The sequence below is a fragment of the Plodia interpunctella genome, chromosome 3 (assembly GCF_027563975.2).
Source record: "Plodia interpunctella isolate USDA-ARS_2022_Savannah chromosome 3, ilPloInte3.2, whole genome shotgun sequence".
In the NCBI taxonomy this organism is placed as follows: Eukaryota; Metazoa; Arthropoda; class Insecta; order Lepidoptera; family Pyralidae; genus Plodia; species Plodia interpunctella.
Genome location: NC_071296.1, coordinates 11,521,778 through 11,539,514, shown reverse-complemented (window position 1 = coordinate 11,539,514; position 17,737 = coordinate 11,521,778). Strand labels below are relative to the sequence as shown.

The 17,737-nt window shown below is 38.6% G+C and overlaps 3 protein-coding genes across 3 annotated transcripts; 2 read left to right on the top strand and 1 right to left on the bottom strand.

The window, feature by feature from the left end:
- Nucleotides 1–160: 160 nt before the first annotated feature.
- BTBD9 (BTB (POZ) domain containing 9) lies at nt 161–10,127 on the top strand. Its single transcript, XM_053769056.2, has 15 exons — nt 161–352; nt 880–986; nt 1,463–1,626; nt 1,870–1,933; nt 2,217–2,373; nt 2,632–2,731; nt 3,252–3,380; nt 3,789–3,948; nt 4,332–4,554; nt 4,972–5,131; nt 5,687–5,814; nt 6,296–6,535; nt 7,351–7,429; nt 7,563–7,674; nt 7,961–10,127. Exons 2-15 carry the CDS (start codon nt 914–916, stop codon nt 8,113–8,115), a joined length of 1,944 nt encoding a protein of 647 aa, XP_053625031.1. The 5' UTR covers nt 161–352; nt 880–913; the 3' UTR covers nt 8,116–10,127.
- A 191-nt stretch (nt 10,128–10,318) lies between these two features.
- On the bottom strand, nt 10,319–11,695 carry LOC128683422 (uncharacterized protein). Its single transcript, XM_053769057.2, has one exon. It carries the CDS (start codon nt 11,512–11,514, stop codon nt 10,354–10,356), a length of 1,161 nt encoding a protein of 386 aa, XP_053625032.1. The 5' UTR covers nt 11,515–11,695; the 3' UTR covers nt 10,319–10,353.
- A 96-nt stretch (nt 11,696–11,791) lies between these two features.
- On the top strand, nt 11,792–17,677 carry PGAP3 (Post-GPI attachment to proteins 3). Its single transcript, XM_053769058.1, has 7 exons — nt 11,792–12,056; nt 12,492–12,649; nt 14,279–14,434; nt 14,789–14,913; nt 15,398–15,531; nt 16,103–16,310; nt 17,520–17,677. The coding sequence occupies exons 1-7, from the start codon at nt 11,918–11,920 to the stop codon at nt 17,566–17,568; spliced, it is 969 nt and encodes a 322-aa protein (XP_053625033.1). The 5' UTR covers nt 11,792–11,917; the 3' UTR covers nt 17,569–17,677.
- The last annotated feature ends 60 nt before the right edge of the window (nt 17,678–17,737 follow it).

Here is a 17,737-nt window from a genome sequence, read left to right as displayed (position 1 = left end):
TCGTTTTTATTTTTTTCCCTCCTTCAGGAATTTCCTTTTTAAATAAAGCTATGTCTCCACTACACTGTACGTTTGGCAGTATAAAAGAAAACCATCAAATATTTTCATTACTGTCACTGTCGTCGAGATTTAGGTTCGACAGTGACAGATCTTGTTTTTGTGTTGACATTATTTTCTTTCTGCGATTTGATTGCAAATTAGCTGGTCTTGGTAAAAGGGACTGGGATTTTAATTGTTGTGATTATTGCGTGAACCCATGGCGATTTTAATATCTAATAAAAATATTGTAAACGAAGGCGAACAACGTGACTAAAATTTCGCAAACACTTCCCATCATTTCTTTTCGTACCAGGTATTTACTCATTGGCGTCTAGAAACTACTACGTATCAGCCTTAGCTTGTCGGTTTTGATATTTTATATATATTCTCTGAACCATTCACTTGTATTATCGATTTCATAGTAGACATTTCCTTAAATATTATATGCTTATTATGGTTTTCGCTATTCATAACAATGGTCAACCAGAAACCGTCTTCATTGCGGCAGATATTGACAATATTACAATTATATTTGAACGATAGTTCCTCTTCATGCGGCGGAATGTAATTTAGAAATAGAAGGAAGGATCTAATTTCACATAACTGAAGTGAAAAATAGACAATAATTATATCTATTACTGTTGGAACAGTCACTTGATATTGTATCTGCAGATTCACATTTTCGTTCAGAAACGATTTATAGGCTAAATTCTTGAAATTTTCCAGTCCCAGGGCTTAGTTTCATTGCAATAAAAATATCCTTTTCTTCTATTTCATTGGTTTTCTATGTGATGTATATTCATGGATATCTCATTTTAATTAGGTCTTATCTGTTCACAGATACAAAAAAAGCATTTGATGTCTGTGGTGGAAGATGAGTAGCCAGCACCAGTATATGACAGTGAACAACACACCTAGTACGAGGGTTGGAGACATTGAGCATATAAGTAAGAATATATAAATCTATACAAAAAATATTTAGTTCTAAAATAGGACATACTTATTCCATACACAAAAACAAACAGAAAAAGCAAACAAAAAATTAATTGCACGGCTTTCTTCACAGTTTTTACTGATAATGTAATACAAAGTAGCCTACTATCAATTTATTTAACATCTAACCTATTTAAGATATAGACATTGGGGTAAATTTTTATTCTTAAAAAAATATCGGAGAAGTTATATTGCACTTCAGAACCTAAAAACTTCTGAAGTATTTTAGAAGTAATAATATTACAATATTAGGGTTACCTGAAATTATATGAGGGCACTTTCTCCAGTTTGCTGGCAACACTGGTTGTTTCTCAACCAATCTTGACCATTCTATTTGGTATTGCAAGGCAAAAAATTTAGTTTTGTACAACTAACACAATGACTGAATTGTTTAAAAAATATATTAAGCGAATATTTCTTATCTTAACAGATCACCTCTCAGAGAAGATAGGGTCACTGTGCCTGTCTTCAGAGTACTCAGATGTGACTCTGATAGTGGAGGGGCAGCGGATCCCCGCTCATAAGGTGATCCTGGCTGCCAGCAGCGACTACTTCAGGGCTTTGCTGTATGGTGGCATGCGGGAGGCCAATCAGGCAAGAGACTATGTTCATAAGCACCTTATGACTCTAATGTACATTGCAGAGAGTGTATATTAATTTCTTATTACTTCAAGGAAAAACCATAATGTACATCGAACCCGCCAAGTTCAATGAACAAGCAACTTTCTGAAGATTAATAAGATTATAGAAGGCAGCTCTGCTTAGTATCAGGACACTCAAATAAAAAAACAGTAAATTTGAAGCATTCAAACATAAAATTAATATTTTTTGTTACAGGCCGAAGTGGAACTGCAAGCCCCTCTTCAAGCCTTCAAGGCCCTCTTGCGATATGTCTACTCAGGTAAGTACCTACTTAAACGATTTTTATTATATGTACTAGATTATACAGCTATTGTCTGCAGCTAGGCCACACACCCAAAATAGCGTATGTTACTCTTCAACTATTTACACACAAAAAAACACCCCAATCAGATGCTCTCCAATGTTAGCTACAACAACTACTTTGTATATCCTTTCGTATTATAAAAATAAATTGGTGTCTAAATGAATGTAATCTTTACCCGTGGGAAAAGCGAAAATCACAAATTAAAGTCAGTGTAACAAGATATGATTCTTGTGTCCAGGTCACATGGGTTTGTCCCTGCTCCGCGAGGACACAGTGCTGGACATGCTGGGCCTGGCGCACCAGTTCAACTTTCAGCAGCTGGAGACTGCCATCTCCGACTACCTGCGGCAGGTGCTGGCGCTGCGGAACGTCTGCGCTGTGCTCGACGCCGCCAGGTATTGTAATTAAGCTTTTAGGGTAATATTAGGATTGCAATGCTAGGGCAAATTGTATCATACACAGTAACCAATTTAATTTTATTGTCCTTTTTTATAAATAAGTAAAGTACTGGTACAATGTTAATTTTATAAATGTTTAATTTTAAAAAAATCTTTATTAAAAAGAAAAATGTCGGACACCAATGAAACACTACACGCCGCGTTCAAACGCTCGTGAATTTCACCCATATAACGATTAGTTTTGTTGATTCCCAGGCTGTACGGGTTGGACGCGTTGATGGATTACTGTTACAATTTCCTGGACAGAAACGCGGCTGAGGTCCTCAAGCATGAGACGTTTTTGCAGTTGTCTGTGGTGAGTTGACAATTGAGAAAAATGAAGGTTTTGTCAAAACAATCTTGTATTGATAGGAAATATTTATCGAGAACTAGAAGCCTTGTTGTCTTCTTTTATGTGTGTCGATGGCAAATCAAAGCTTTATAGCGTGCCAGAACCGAGCCACGAGGATGGCTTCATCGCAAGCTGCCATCAAGTCAGCCCGAGTACAGGGGTTTGGACACTCGGGATAGGCGAGGAGGTGAGCCATCGATTGTGGAGAGATGGCACAATTGCACATGTTTTGAGATTGGTCAAGCATACCCCAATTAGCCAGAAGCCTTGGTAAGACGATTAACTCGATTAACATGCATATTTTCCGTCACTGATATGAAAATCGAATTTTCGGAAAGGGGCGGAGCCATATCAGTACAGTTTCCACACACGTCTGCGTCATCCCCGAGTATCGTCACACAACTTTTGTTTTAGAGTAATTTCAATATGGTGTCTCCTTTTTTGGCTTCGTGGGCAGTAGTTATCATGTATTGATATCCTGTAGGAAGCCCTGCAAGGTCTGCTGGAGAGGGACTCGTTCTTCGCCCCGGAGGCCGACATCTTCAAGGCTGTCTGCAACTGGTTCACCGCAAACCAGATGTGGGTCAAGTCTGAGGGCGGCCAGGCGCAAGTGGTGAGTTGGAACACCGACAAATATTATATAATATAATATTTTTGTTGCCATGCAATGACGTTACAAGGGCAACATGATTCTTTTTATTCTGGATTGTTCGGCACGTGCAATATACCGACACGTTTTAAGAAGCTATATTTTTACAAGAAAATTACTACAGTGTACTATACATTTTATTTTTGTTTTTTTTTATTATAGCGCTAGTAGTATACTATATACGTATAGTATAGTAGTATATATATATATATATATATATATATAGTATACTATATCGTGTACTATATACGTATATACGTCAGAATTACGTATATATACGTACTCTTGCGTTTTTTGACATTGTTAATTCCACGTGCCACACACTGCCGCACGACTTCAGTGGCTTTTGAAAATGAAACACAATTTTGTCAGGAGAAAATCCTCCGGTGCGTGCGGCTGACGCTGATGAGCCTGGAGGAGCTGCTGACGGTGGTGCGGCCGTTCTCGCTGGTGACGCCGGACATGCTGCTCGACGCCATACAGGAGAAGACCAAGACCAGGAGCACGGAGCTGCGCCACCGGGGGCTGTTGTGTGAGTCTATGAAAACTACTATACCTACATGATTATATACTAAACAACAGGTATTAAACACGCACATAACTTTTTTATTTCCCAGACGTATATCGGACCTTGTTTGTCGCCCAGTGACCACGGACCTTTGTAACAAGGTCCGGAACGTCTGGGAATTCGAAATGGGTCTATAATTATGTTAAAGTTACGAAAGTTTAAAAGTAGTTACTGTACATGAGTCAGATTTGTATATATGTGGCATAAGTAGGATTCGAACCTGGAATCTTTCTATCTCAGTGATAACCTCCGCAGCTTCGCTCCGCACCGCTCTTGATATAGTAACAAATATATTCACATTCAAACTTTTAATTATGCAAAATAAATGCGTAATAATAATTCAACAGTGCCAGAAGAAAACGTAGCGTGCGCCAAAAGAGGCGCCCGCGTTCTCACAGGAGACATGAGATCAGCATTACTAGACGGAGACACAGACAACTACGACATGGAGCGGGGGTACACTCGGCACACCATCAGCGACGCCCCGGACAACCCCGGCATACTGGTCAAGCTGGCCACCAGCACCATCATCAACCATATCCGGCTGTTGCTGTGGGACAGAGACAACAGGTATAGTTTGTGAGATCACCATTATTTGACAGAGATACAGACAACAGAATCATCAAGTCATCAGCAAGTCGTCCCATTTAAATAACTTGGCCTGTCCTCTGGTTCAAGATATATTATAATATTCACAACTCAACTCATTCCAAAGTCTGTCTCATTGAGGTTTGCACTATTTCGGGTAGCGTTGATTAATTTAGCCGCTAAACAGCACTACTTGCATTGTTGTGGGTCAGAGCTTCCTCTCACCTCACCATGTGAGACATACGAGTACTGTGGTTAAAGACAACGCGCGTGCGACGCCCCTAGTGTTGCAGGCGTCTATAGGCTGCGGAGACCACTTACCATCAGTTGAGCCGCATGCCTATTTACCTGCTTGATATTATTAAAAAACGTGTTTGTAAAACAGCAATATATTTATAGATCGTACGCGTACTACATAGAAGTGTCAGTGGACCAGAAGGACTGGGTGCGGGTGATCGACCACAGCGAGTACTTCTGCCGCAGCTGGCAGAATCTGTACTTTGAGCCGCGCGTGGTGCAGTACATCAAGCTGGTCGGCACTAGCAACACTGTCAACAAGGTAAATGAGCGGAGCGATGAGCTCCTTGGAGTGGAGAAGGATGTGTGTACCTAAGTCCACTTTTTAGGGTCAGAGACACGAATGGCTAAAAACATAATAAAATATTTCCGGGTTTCGGGAACATTTTTCTTTTGAATACGGCTGCTAGTTGCACCCCAATGAAAGGAAAACACACGTTTCCTAATTGTGTTTACTGTGGAAGCAACAATGTTGACACATTCGTCATTTGTATATATATGGTCAAAACCAAACTAAAGCGCGTTTTAATTTAGGATATTGCCATCTATGATTTGAAATAACTATTAGACCAAAAGACACGACATGGTATTTTAACGAAATAATAATGATTTTCAAAAGCAATAGAAAGAAATTCATAGTATGTAACTATTCTGTCGACGAAGACACAGTTTTTTTTTTTCATCAAATTGACAATCAAAATAGATTCACAAGTTTTTGAGATTTTGACACTCTCAAACTCTTATCTGCGCCATCTAGTGTTTCGATCGTTATTCTGTTTATATGTTTCGCATTGACATAGTTTCGTTTTGTGACCAGGTGTTCCACGCGGTGGCGCTAGAGGCGTACCACACGGCGCGCGTGCCCCCGTTGCAAAACGGGCTCATCAAACCCGTCCACAACGTGGCTACTCTGGACTTGTCTGCGGTTGTCATTGAGGGCATTAGGTAAGGGACACGTACGGTCAGAAGCACACCAAGCCACCTAAAATCATTGTAAATTCGCCGCTATCATCATGGCATAGAAATCCAAGAATAACTTGACATGCGTTTGACTATACATACTCAATGTATTAATTTGTAACTAAGGACGAAGAAACTTTGCGTTAGCGCCTCGTCCCACTTCATCCTTGCCTGCAATACGCATTGAGTGTCTAACATTGGAACGGATAATTAAACGAAAGATTTAATTTTTTATGAGAGTAAAATTAACATCAAAAGTCGTTGTTTATGGTGTTTTTAAATAACTATATGATAAACTTCATCACTTTCTCAATATCAACACACGCGCATATCATACACTTTTCAACACACTCGAGTCGTAAAACGACTATTAACAAACTATAGCTATAAACATTGTTGACAAGTTATACTTTACACTAAATCTGTATTCTATATTACTTTTATATCATCTATACTTTGTATACAGTCGCACGCGCAACGCCCTGCTGAACGGCGACACGGAGCACTACGACTGGGAGCACGGCTACACGTGCCACCAGCTGGGCTCCGGCGCCATCGTGGTGCAGCTGGCGCAGCCCTACCTGCTCAGCTCCATCCGCATGCTGCTGTGGGACTGCGACTACCGACACTACTCCTACTACGTCGAGACCTCGCTCAACTACTGGGACTGGGAGATGGTGTGCGACCGCACCAGGGACACCTGCAGGTACTGACGTGGTGCAGCCGGCGGAGCCCTGCTTCTCCGAGGTCTATTTGGCCTATTGCTGAGTGAGACTGTAGCGGTAGCCAGGTTATCATGCTCGACCGCCACAAAGGGAAGATCTTCCCGCCGCTAGGCGCAGCGCCGGGCACCGCACGCGGCAGACGGTGTCATGTCGGAGGTTGTATATATGCTTCCAATCGTAAACGCACTGTCTGCGCGGTCTAGGCTTGTTAGCTTTTTATAGTAAGTCGACCGTAGTGCCATCTGTCCGTAGAGTCGTGGATCACTTGTGTGGGTGATCACTTGCTATTCGTTGCGTTTGGTCGGCTTTTTACATGTGCGTCGTTGTGCATGTGGCGTGGTAGATGTAGCCACAAGACTTCTGCTTTGTCTCGCCAGTCCTGCTCTGTCAGAAAGCGGAGCATCGCCGATGATGTTCGCTCGTGGTCCTTGCCATTTTTCAGGTACTCTTCTTGATGTAACGCAATGACACTCCAAAAGGAGGTACCTTGCAGTTTTTTCAGCATCTTGCTCTGCATAGTTGGCTGTCTGTCTGCAGGTACTGGTCGGTAGAGGGGGTAGGTATGATCAGTTGATCTCTCTCTCTCTTACTCATTTTCACTAAGTTTACTTTCAGGGCTGTGACGTGACGCCGCGAAATCTGCGTCAGAGAAAAATTTAAACGAAATAAATGTTAAAAACTAATAATTTTGAGGATTTTAAGAAATAATATTTATCAAAACTATAAACTATTATGTATGTCCAGGCTTGGATTGTGGGATAATATGTGATATTAACTCAATACTGTGTTGTTGCAGGTCGTGGCAAGTGATATATTTCCCGCCGCGGCCCGTCTCCATCATCCGCATCGTCGGGACGAACAACTCTGTTAACGAGGTGATTATATTTCATTTTCATTGACTTTTGTCTATCTCATTATTTTTCTTATGCAGCATCACGTCATGACATGATTTACGACAACCAATGGCTGGAAACAAAAGTATTTTAAATTATTATGTTTATTTTCTAGGTATTTCATCTAGTACACCTGGAGTGTCCAGCTCAGGTGCCGGAGGACCAGCGCGAGGAGACCACCACCTCTAAGAAGAGGCAGGGCATAGACAAACAACCTTCATCCACTGGTGAGAATATTTTCTATCTGATAATTTTAGTGTTACCAATGTACGGTAAATAATGTAAAGGTAAAAAATAAATATATCAATATAATTTTTATTTTAATTATTATTATACAAAATCTTACGAATTTGTCTTATTTCTCTAAAAATGTGACGTCACCTCTACTCATTCTGATATAAGCCCTATATTCTGATATAAATTATTGTTTTTGACATTTAGAAAAAGTCTGATATATTTAACAGCTAGTAAACATACAAACACAAATAAATAAAAATGTTTTTTTTATTCAAGGATCAGCCGGAAACAGCAGCACGGAAGGTCAAGCGAACCAGCGCTCAATCTCCCCAAACTCGGACGCGTCAAGCGCTTCAAGCGCTGAGGGGCCTTCGCGAGCGCTGCCGCCCGCGGAGACCGCCACTGAGGCCCACGAGCGGTTCGACGAGTGAGTGAGTGAGTGAGTGTACACACTGCCTTCGCTAGGAACTATTGCGGTTACTGAACACTGGCTTAGCTAGGGACTACTTGGCGCTAAGCTCAGTTACAATGCGAATCAATAAAGTAAGAACATGTTGAAAAGATTTTTGCAGGAATTTTGCAAAAAAATATTGACATATATTGTAAATTAGTTATATATATATATATATCTCATTATTTTCTACCGATTTTGTTTTGTAGAAATAGTTACGTCATTCCCTATTTGCGTACATAAACAAATCTTTTAGTTATTTAGTATGTAAGCTATTTCTAGTCTATGTCTTAGTAGTTTAACTTCTGTGTACTTATAACTGTTCGAATAAACTGTTGGTGAACAATATTAGAGCAAGATGTAGATTTATATGATTTTTATTGCGTTTAAAATGGTTTGGTATAGTTTTTCTTTGGGGAATAATAAATATTGATTGTCTATTCGACGGTGTCGCGTTTCCCACCCACCTGCCTTCCACCCCGCGTATCGTCACAACTTTTGTTTGAGAAATTGCAAGAAGACATCTCCTTTGTCATGACTTTGAAACATTCTTAAAGTGGCTATAATACATGGTCGCAAAAGGTTAATTTACACCTTATTTAAAATGAATCATATTCCCCAATGTTTTTACGAAATATAGTAAGTTGACTCAATGTAAATAAATTTGACGACCTCGGTGACTTAATGGTCTTTATGCCGAACTGACGACGAAGGTCCCGAGACCTTCGCCGTCAGTTCGGCATCGAATCCGAATTCGGTCCCCGGTCAGGTGAACATGGAAAATTATATTTTTCCGATTGACCTGGGTCTCGGATGTTTATCTTATTATACGTGTTTATTTTTAAGCTAATAAGTATAGTATTATTGATGTAATCTCCCATAACACAAGTCCCTAACTTACTTTGGGGCTAACTCAATCTGTGTGATTTGTCCGTATATATTTATCTAAAACTATATTCATCAAAGGGAAAAAAATTAAGTATATTATAAGGTATAGAAATCTAAATAAGTGTTATTTCTGTCTTATTAATAGAATTTAACTAGTGCCTATCATCATTTTTTAAATCGATAAACACAGCTTTGTAATTATGACACTTGTCCCATTAAACAATGTAGTGTACCTAATAATAAAATCAAATACTTTGTTTAACATTGAAAACAACAATTTGTTACTGTTGATGATTTATAATAAGAACTAATATTGACTGTGAAAAATATCAAATAATTGGACTGAAACTGTGAATAAAATATATTTTATGGCAAATTCTATATTTTGTATGTTAGCAATTTCATAATTTGTTTTTAAGCTAAGCTACTGTAGCGAGATACTGTGATAATGGATTGAAATTAATTTGGTGCGTCGACTTCGTGATTGGTCCATGAAAATAATAGTATTTTTTTTATTTTGGATATATTTTGTAATTTTCTTAAATGAAATCTTTTTTATAGTCCTAAATGTGACAGATACGCGCTATTAAGAATGACACCTGGGCATGAATATAGGCAAGACTGGAGCCAGTACCTTCAACAACTTTTTAATCCAAAGTATCAAATAATTGCTATCCTTTTCATTAGTAGCCTAACGCGCTGATAGGTATAACTATACCGTGATTAAACGTTATACATATGTATATACCTAGCAGTGCGTAAGAAAGAGATCGGGGCTATCAATGGACGAGATAGCAATATATGCATGTTCCTTGCTTCAAAAATTACTTGGGAGTATTGGCTCAAGTATTATCTATCGCTTCATGGGCTTGGCGTATCTATGACTTGCCTGCAAATCGTCTGCTCATGGGAACCATAGATACGCCTGGTCTCATCTTTCGTGGCGCGCATTGCATAATGATCATGAACCAAGACGAAGACACCATATACTTTTGGGCTGTTTAATGTATTGTGGTATGTAAGGCAATGTAAACTGTAGGTTGTTGAAAATTGAAATTATTATGTATAGTGCTTTAATGATAAATAAATAAATCATTTACTTGATGACAATGATTTTCATTTTATGGGAAAATATACTTTATTACCTACATGTCTATCTAATATTTCTACCATACAAGCTAAACTCTTGTAATGAAGTATTTTTTTTAAAGAAATATAATCAATTAATAAATTGGATTTATGGTCCAGCCTGAGCTGAATATGTTGTGTTTAATATAGTACGAAGAAGCCAAAAATAAAAACAATAATATTTTATTATACTTAAATTTAATTATGTGACTTGTGGTCCTCTCTCTTTAATCATTGCTTTATGTCTTTTGTACACTCTTTGAGAGTCTTCAATATCTGGATTATTTTCTTCAGCAAACTGGTCTAATCTCTTCCGCAAGATCAGTTTCAATTCTTGTATACTTTGGGAATTGGTCAAGGCAGAAATCCCAACAATATCTTGAAATGAGATAATATTTTTTGGCCGCAGCTCCTCTGGTATAGTATTCAATACTTGGTCAATATTTGACAGAGACTCTCTCACTTCCTTGAAAATATCTGTAGATCCAGGCAAATCCATCTTATTGATAGCTAGAAGTGCAGGTTTCTCGAGCAATTCCGGGTCATATAATTCTAGTTCTTTGTTTAGAAGTAAAACAGTTTCTAAGCAGGACCTCTTGGGATATTTGGGACTCAACTGGAACCCTTGAACATCTGCTATAAATAACAACAATTTTGTTCTCTCTACATGTCTTAGAAATGTGTGCCCTAACCCTATATTTACATGAGCCCCTTCAATGAGACCAGGTAAATCTGCTATAGATATTTGTCTATGATCTTCATAATGTATTACACCTTTATTTGGTTTGATTGTTGTAAAAGGGTAGTTAGCTATTCTTGGCTTTGCTCTAGAAATGGCTTTCAACAGTGAGCTTTTTCCAGCATTAGGGAATCCCACCAGCCCTATATCTGCAATCAATTTAAGATCAAGCCGGACATGATGGGCTTGTCCAAAGTGTCCAAGGAAATTGTTTTCTTTGGTACCACCGGGGCCACCCCTGGCTAATATCACACTTTGTCCTTCAGTGTCTATAGAGCCTAGTTCCTTCCCGTCTTCTCTATATACAGTAACTCCTAGGGGGACTTCCAATTTGATATCTGGACCAGGGTTGCCAACAATTTTTGTTTTTCTGCTGTCTTCTCCGTGGCCAGCAACTAGGGTTTTTCCGCGATGCATGTTCATAATATTCTTTAGATTTGCATCTTCCTTGCCGACGCAGTAGACGCAGCCCCCTTGGCCCCCAAGACCACCATACTTCGGAAGGCCAGTGCCTCCGGTACCTCCTTTAACATGAAGTCTCACTGAATCAATGAATTTGTTGCGCAGATAACTACGTGGTTTCTTAAACGCTTTGGAAAACAGTGTCCTTAGAATAAATACCATTTTGCACTTTTATTGTCATGTAAATTTATTAACTTTTAGTGGTTTTTAGGTTAAACAATGACATGTTTACAAAATACAATGTCAATGTCAAACTTGCAAGTGTAATGTCAAACGTGCGTGGAATTAGGGTGGAAATCCATTCCACGAATGGAATTATTAGGTACCTACTCCGGTTGTACAAGGGTTGTACGAAGATTATTCCACGCACGTTTGACATTTGCACCTATCTTTGACTGGGGTTGTCAAAACGTTGTCAATGTCATAACTTGGTGTCATATCTATCGATTACCCTGCCCCCCGGCTCGCTCACCGCTGATATTGCCGCTGATTCAAAATAAAAGTACCTATAAAAAAAAACACAACACAAAATCATATTACACCAAAACGTTGTCCAAATATTATAATGAAACCTATAGATTTATCGATATTTGTTTTATTTATAATTATCCAAAACTTTGGTTTTATTTCTACGAGCGATGGGGACCGGTCGCCGTTTTACCAGAAATGTTTGAAAAGTTGTAAAAGTGCTAATTGTACGAAAGGTGAGTTTTGTTAGTAGGTAAGCATTTAATTTAATTCCATAATGTGCTTACTTCCAAATCAATAATTAATGTTAGTATGTAAGTATGTTAGTTTCTCCTTCATACTCATCAAAATTATTTTTCTGTGAATAGATACTGATAAAATTAATTTAATAATTTCTATATCCATACTAATATTATAAAGAGAAAAGATTTGTATTTTTGTTTTTAATCAATAAACTTATAAACAGATTTTGATGAAATTTGGCACAGAGGTTAACGAAACGTTCAGGGGTAATATACATAACTTTTTTATTATGGTTTTACCTGAGCGAAGCCGGGACATTAGTAATATTATAAAAGCAAAAGTAAGTTTAGTTATCTCAAACCCTTTATCTACTAAACCAATTTTCTTTTAATTTTTCAAACATGTAATGCTGTTCCGTGTATTTCTAGATGGCTCATCCTTGTCACCAAAAGCGTTAAAATTGCAAGATTTAGGAAGCCGCCTGTTAAGATGGGGCTGTCAGGCTGAGTGTCAATATCAGTGCATGTGGAAGACCGTGGAGGGCTTTCAGGAAAGAGGCTATGAGACGCCCAAGTTTCATGGAAAGGTAATTCTGTTTGCTTCTGGTAGACCATTGTTCCATTTAATATTGGTTAAGCAACCACCTTACACTAAAAGCAATACACCTTGTGTACCTTGTGTATGCTACAAATTAAAGCATATATCCAAAATAATAGATAATCCAAATATAAAATTGATTTATCTACATTATAATAGATAATTGTTTCAACATGAGTTACTGTGGTGCTAAAAACGAAATTTATTTTTTTTCATCATTATTATGGCACTGTTATGTTTTGTTGCTCACTTTTAATGCAGAGCAGAGTGTAGCACTGATAATTGCTACACTTTGTAGGATGTTAGTCATTACTTACTACTGTAAAATATGTATTTCTTCATAGTTTAGACACAATGTAATAAAAAAAATATTGTTGTCCTTGTAACTACCAATCTTACTACCAATAGAATTTTTATTATCTCTAGAATGTGCCACTGATAACTATAGAATGTAAAATTGACTTATAGTGATAAGTTCGACTTTGTTTCTCGATGATCTAGAAATAGAATATAAAATTATTTGTGTGCCTTGACACTCAATTTCAGGACGACCATATAACTAGTAGTATTATACCTCCTGACCTCAAATTAACTGACCTTAATCAAAATGAAATATATCATTATATTTATTAAGTACAATTATGAAGCCTACATTTATAAAGTGGGTCAATACTCTATATTATTTTGCGTTCCATAAAGATGACATGTTGTGTCACAGAGGGATATTTATTTATTGAATAAGTAGTTGTTGTGTTCTGATGCATCTATATCAGGCAGTGATGAAAGATGTTACCTTTGATCACTTATAAATTCAGTTTTGAAATAATGTTCACTTCTATCCACTAGTCAATTTTATGTTTTAAGGAATTTGTTGATGATGCTAATAGTATTTCTTTAAATTAATAATTAATGTCATTTGTCCAGTTATGTTAGTCATTACTAATTAATTTATTAATTGATTTAAAAATTCGGTTGTGAACTTGCAACCGCCGCCGCTTGCCATCGACCCTCTTTGGGATGCTGTTGTTCCTTAGTCGCTTTATACATAGGACCACCAAATTATTTATTTTATAACACACTTACTAGCAGTTTAATAAAAATAAAATAAAATAAATAAATAACCATGAGGGGATGTGGAGTGGTCGTATTCCAGGGCGGGACCATATGCCTCCATCATATTTCTCATTAGCGTTTACCCAGTTACATCCTCAGTCGTTACATACCAGAGCCCAGATAATAGTAACCATGTCTGAATAACATCATCAGATAACAATCTTCTTCTTCATAATCGTATTCCTCATGGCTGAAGGTCGTGGTCTTTACGAGGATTGATACACTCGATACAAGTTTCTTGGCATTATATAGGAGTGGTTTGCCATTGCCTTTTTCATTTCACACACAAGTTAATAATCAACCAGTGTGCAGGTTTCCTCACGATGTTTTCCTTCACCGGAAGCAAGTGGTGGTCGATGAAAACTACTATAAATAAATGTGGCACGAGTAGGATTCGAACCTGTGATCTTTCGATCCACAGGCGGGCGTCTTAACCATTACACCACCAGCGCTTCAACCACATAACAATCATTACTTACTAATTAAGTTTGTCGTATGTTTTCAGTGGCCATTTGTTCGTGTGTTCGGAGTGCAGGAGCCGGCCTCAGCATTCGCATCGCTGCTGAACCTGGCTACTCACGTGTACATGTACAGGGAGATCGCTTCGCAGTTCAACGTCAAAACAATGCCAGTGGTTATTTTTTGGAATGCATTTATTGCGGTAAATATAGTTTCATAAGACTCAACATTGTCAAATGCCACTTATATAAAAGCGAAAGTTTGTATGTTTGTCACTGTTCGCGCTCAAACGGCGGAGTTTTATTTTGGAAATTTGGTATTGAGGTAGCTGATACCTTGGATTAACACCTCAAAAGTTTCTCGAGCCGAATTCCATGGCGGCATGCTTTTCCGCGCTCGAATTTATCAGTTTAAATTAGAAATCGTTTTTAAGTCTTACATCGGTTTAATATAATTGACATAAAAATTCGAATTGTTCATTGCGAGGATTGATTTAAAACAGTTTTTAAGAGGAGATAATACCCTAATTTAGCCTACTCTGTATTGTTCTCCATAGGTCTGCGTACACGCTTGGGCCTGGTCAACAATATTCCACACCCGAGACACTCCGTTTACAGAGTTCATGGACTATGCCTGCGCCTTGTCTATGGTGCTAGCACTTTTTGTGGCGGCCATATTAAGGTACAACTTAAATTAGCACGAGTGGTTTACAAGGCCCGCACTCAACGTACCGACGTCAAACGTTACGATTCTAAGCAACATATCGCGTTGAAACTTATTCTGCTGTACATATAACTGTGAAAACTGCATTAAATTCCATTCAGTAGTTTTTGCGTGATATGCGAATAAACGTACAGACAGTAGGACAGACAGACAAAAATTCTGAATATGTTTTGGCTCTGTTAGTCCCATATCTTCTATATACAGACACAGCCAACTTACAGTGTTATAATGTATAGACTAGCTTTTGTACGTGAGTAAAAATCCCGCTTCCCGTGGGAATTTCAGGAAATCCCTTCTTAGTGCTCCCCTACACTGTCCTAGGAACCTACATGCCAAATTTCAGCTCTCCACGCCCAGTAGTTTCGGCTGTGCGTTGTCTGTCAGTCAGTCACTCAGTAACGCAAGAGTTTTATATATGCATAGATTTTTTTTATATTCGCAGAGTGTTTCACAGAAGCAAGAGGCTGACAATCTCGGTGCTATCTCTGCCGCTGCTCTATTACATTGAGCACGTCAGGTACCTGTACTCCGGGAGTGTTGACTATGACTACAACATGAAAGTCAATATATTCTTTGGTGAGTTTACTTTAAATGGGTATTGGTTTTGAACGGAAAAATACTTTTTATTGCATAAAGATGGTAATGCTCGTTTTCGCTAACAAATCGAACCTACAGACTTTGACGCAATGATATCATCATACATTGTAAATTGTGCACCTGTTGAGTCGCGGAGAGACACGGTGAGTCGCGGTGAATCGCGGAGAGACACGGTGAGTCGCGGTGAGTCGCGGTGAGTCGCGGAGAGACACGGTGAGTCGCGGTGAGCCGCGGAGAGGCACGGTGAGTCGCGGACACACGAGTTGTGAATCGTACTTCCGTGAATGCATAAAACCCACGATACAAGCTCAGCGTGTTCATATCCTACTCATTTTATAAATGAGAAAGTTTGTGATGATGTATGTGTGTACGTATGTTTGTTACTCTTTCACGCAAAATCTACTGGACCAATAGTGGAATACATGGGTAGAATATAACCTGGAATAACACATGGGTTACTTTTTATCCCGAAAATCCCACGGGAGCCAAGCCCAGGTGCTAGTAAAAAAAAAATAGACAGAAAACTCAAAACTAGTTTTTTGTCCTTTAGGTGTGATTGGCTCACTAATCTGGCTGGTATGGTCCATCATCCAGTACCTGGGTGGAAGGAAATATACGTGGCGTATGATCGCCTTCACGCTACTGTCGGGGGCGGCCTTGACTTTGGAGTTGTTTGATTTCCCGCCGAAATACTACGCGTGGGACGCGCATGCGCTGTGGCATCTTAGCACCGCGCCTCTACCACTGCTATTTTATGGGTAAAGTTTTTAAATATTGATGTAAAAGTATGTATGGTGAGGCTAACCCTTTCAAAGGACTTCTCATATGATATGGCTAACTCTTTCGAACGGGTAACCCGTTCGTTATAGCGCTTACCCCGTTTGGCTTTCCCCTTAAATGCCTGTGAGGGGAGAGGGGTGTAGTTTTCATCACACCCCGCTCCTGTGCAAATTTGCGTAGCTCCGTGTGTAAAGAGCCTAAAAGACACGAAACGACAATCGTGTAAATAATAACGCACCGCTTTACCGCACGTGCTTAGTATGTATTTTTTGTGCAATGCAATTTATTCAAATTAAGACCGTATGGTCTGAGCTTAAAGCATAAATTGGCCTGCTATCTGAACGGGTAACCCCTTCGTATTACTTACTTCAAAGAAAGGGTTTTGTAGTCGTTGATATAGCGCTTACCAAAGCAAATTGAACGGGTTACAGCACCAAACGGCTTTCGAAAGCAAACCCATTCAAAAAACCCCTTCTAAACCCGTGAAAGGGATAGCGGTCCGGTCCCTGGTTGAATGTGATTTTTTTTTTGTTTATTCTTTAGGTGATAAGTGATTATGTAGCTTATGATTCCGTAATAAGGTGCACCAATTTGAATAAAATTCCGATTTATATATTCAGAATGTGAGAAGTTCCACTTGACCTAAAAATATTGCATTGTAATTTTGACAATGCAATACTTTCAGGTCTATAAAGTAAGTATCTACTTTGTGTTTTTGTTTGACAAAAATCGGGTTAAGAGCGGTATTTTGATATGTAGTCGCTACGGTTTTCAGATTTATTGCTTGACTTGCGCTGTAAGACAACGCTTCTCGCTAAATTTCATGGTTCTAAATCAAAGAAAAGTATCTCATAGTAACACATTTTGATTCCCCTGTGAAATAGCAAAATGTATGTCACGCAATCGCGACAAAAATGGTCATATCTTTTAATCGCTTTGACTTACAAGGTTGAGTTTTTCACAGCGGTAATAGACCCTATCCTTACATATTACAAAACAACCCCTCTACCGCATCTGTCTGTTCGCGATAAATTCTAACTACTGCACGGATTTTCATGAGGTTTTCACCAATAGATATTGTTATATCTGAGGAAGGCATAGTTGTAAAATATATTATGTTTTTACCCGAGCCGGAAAGGGCCACTAGTTTGACAAATTCATAATTTTAACCTTCATTATAATTCCAGGTTCGTGATGGACGACCTCCGCTTCCACTCCGGCTTTAAGCTGTCCTAGTTAGGTAACTAATTCTAGTCGTCGTGTTGTGTACCAATATGTACCTTAATCTACAATTTTATAATGCATTTAATATTATTAAGAAATAATAAATGAACATATGAAAATTGTTTTGTCTTTTCACTAGCTTTTGGCTGCGGTTTTGCCAACTTTAATTTCCTATCGACCC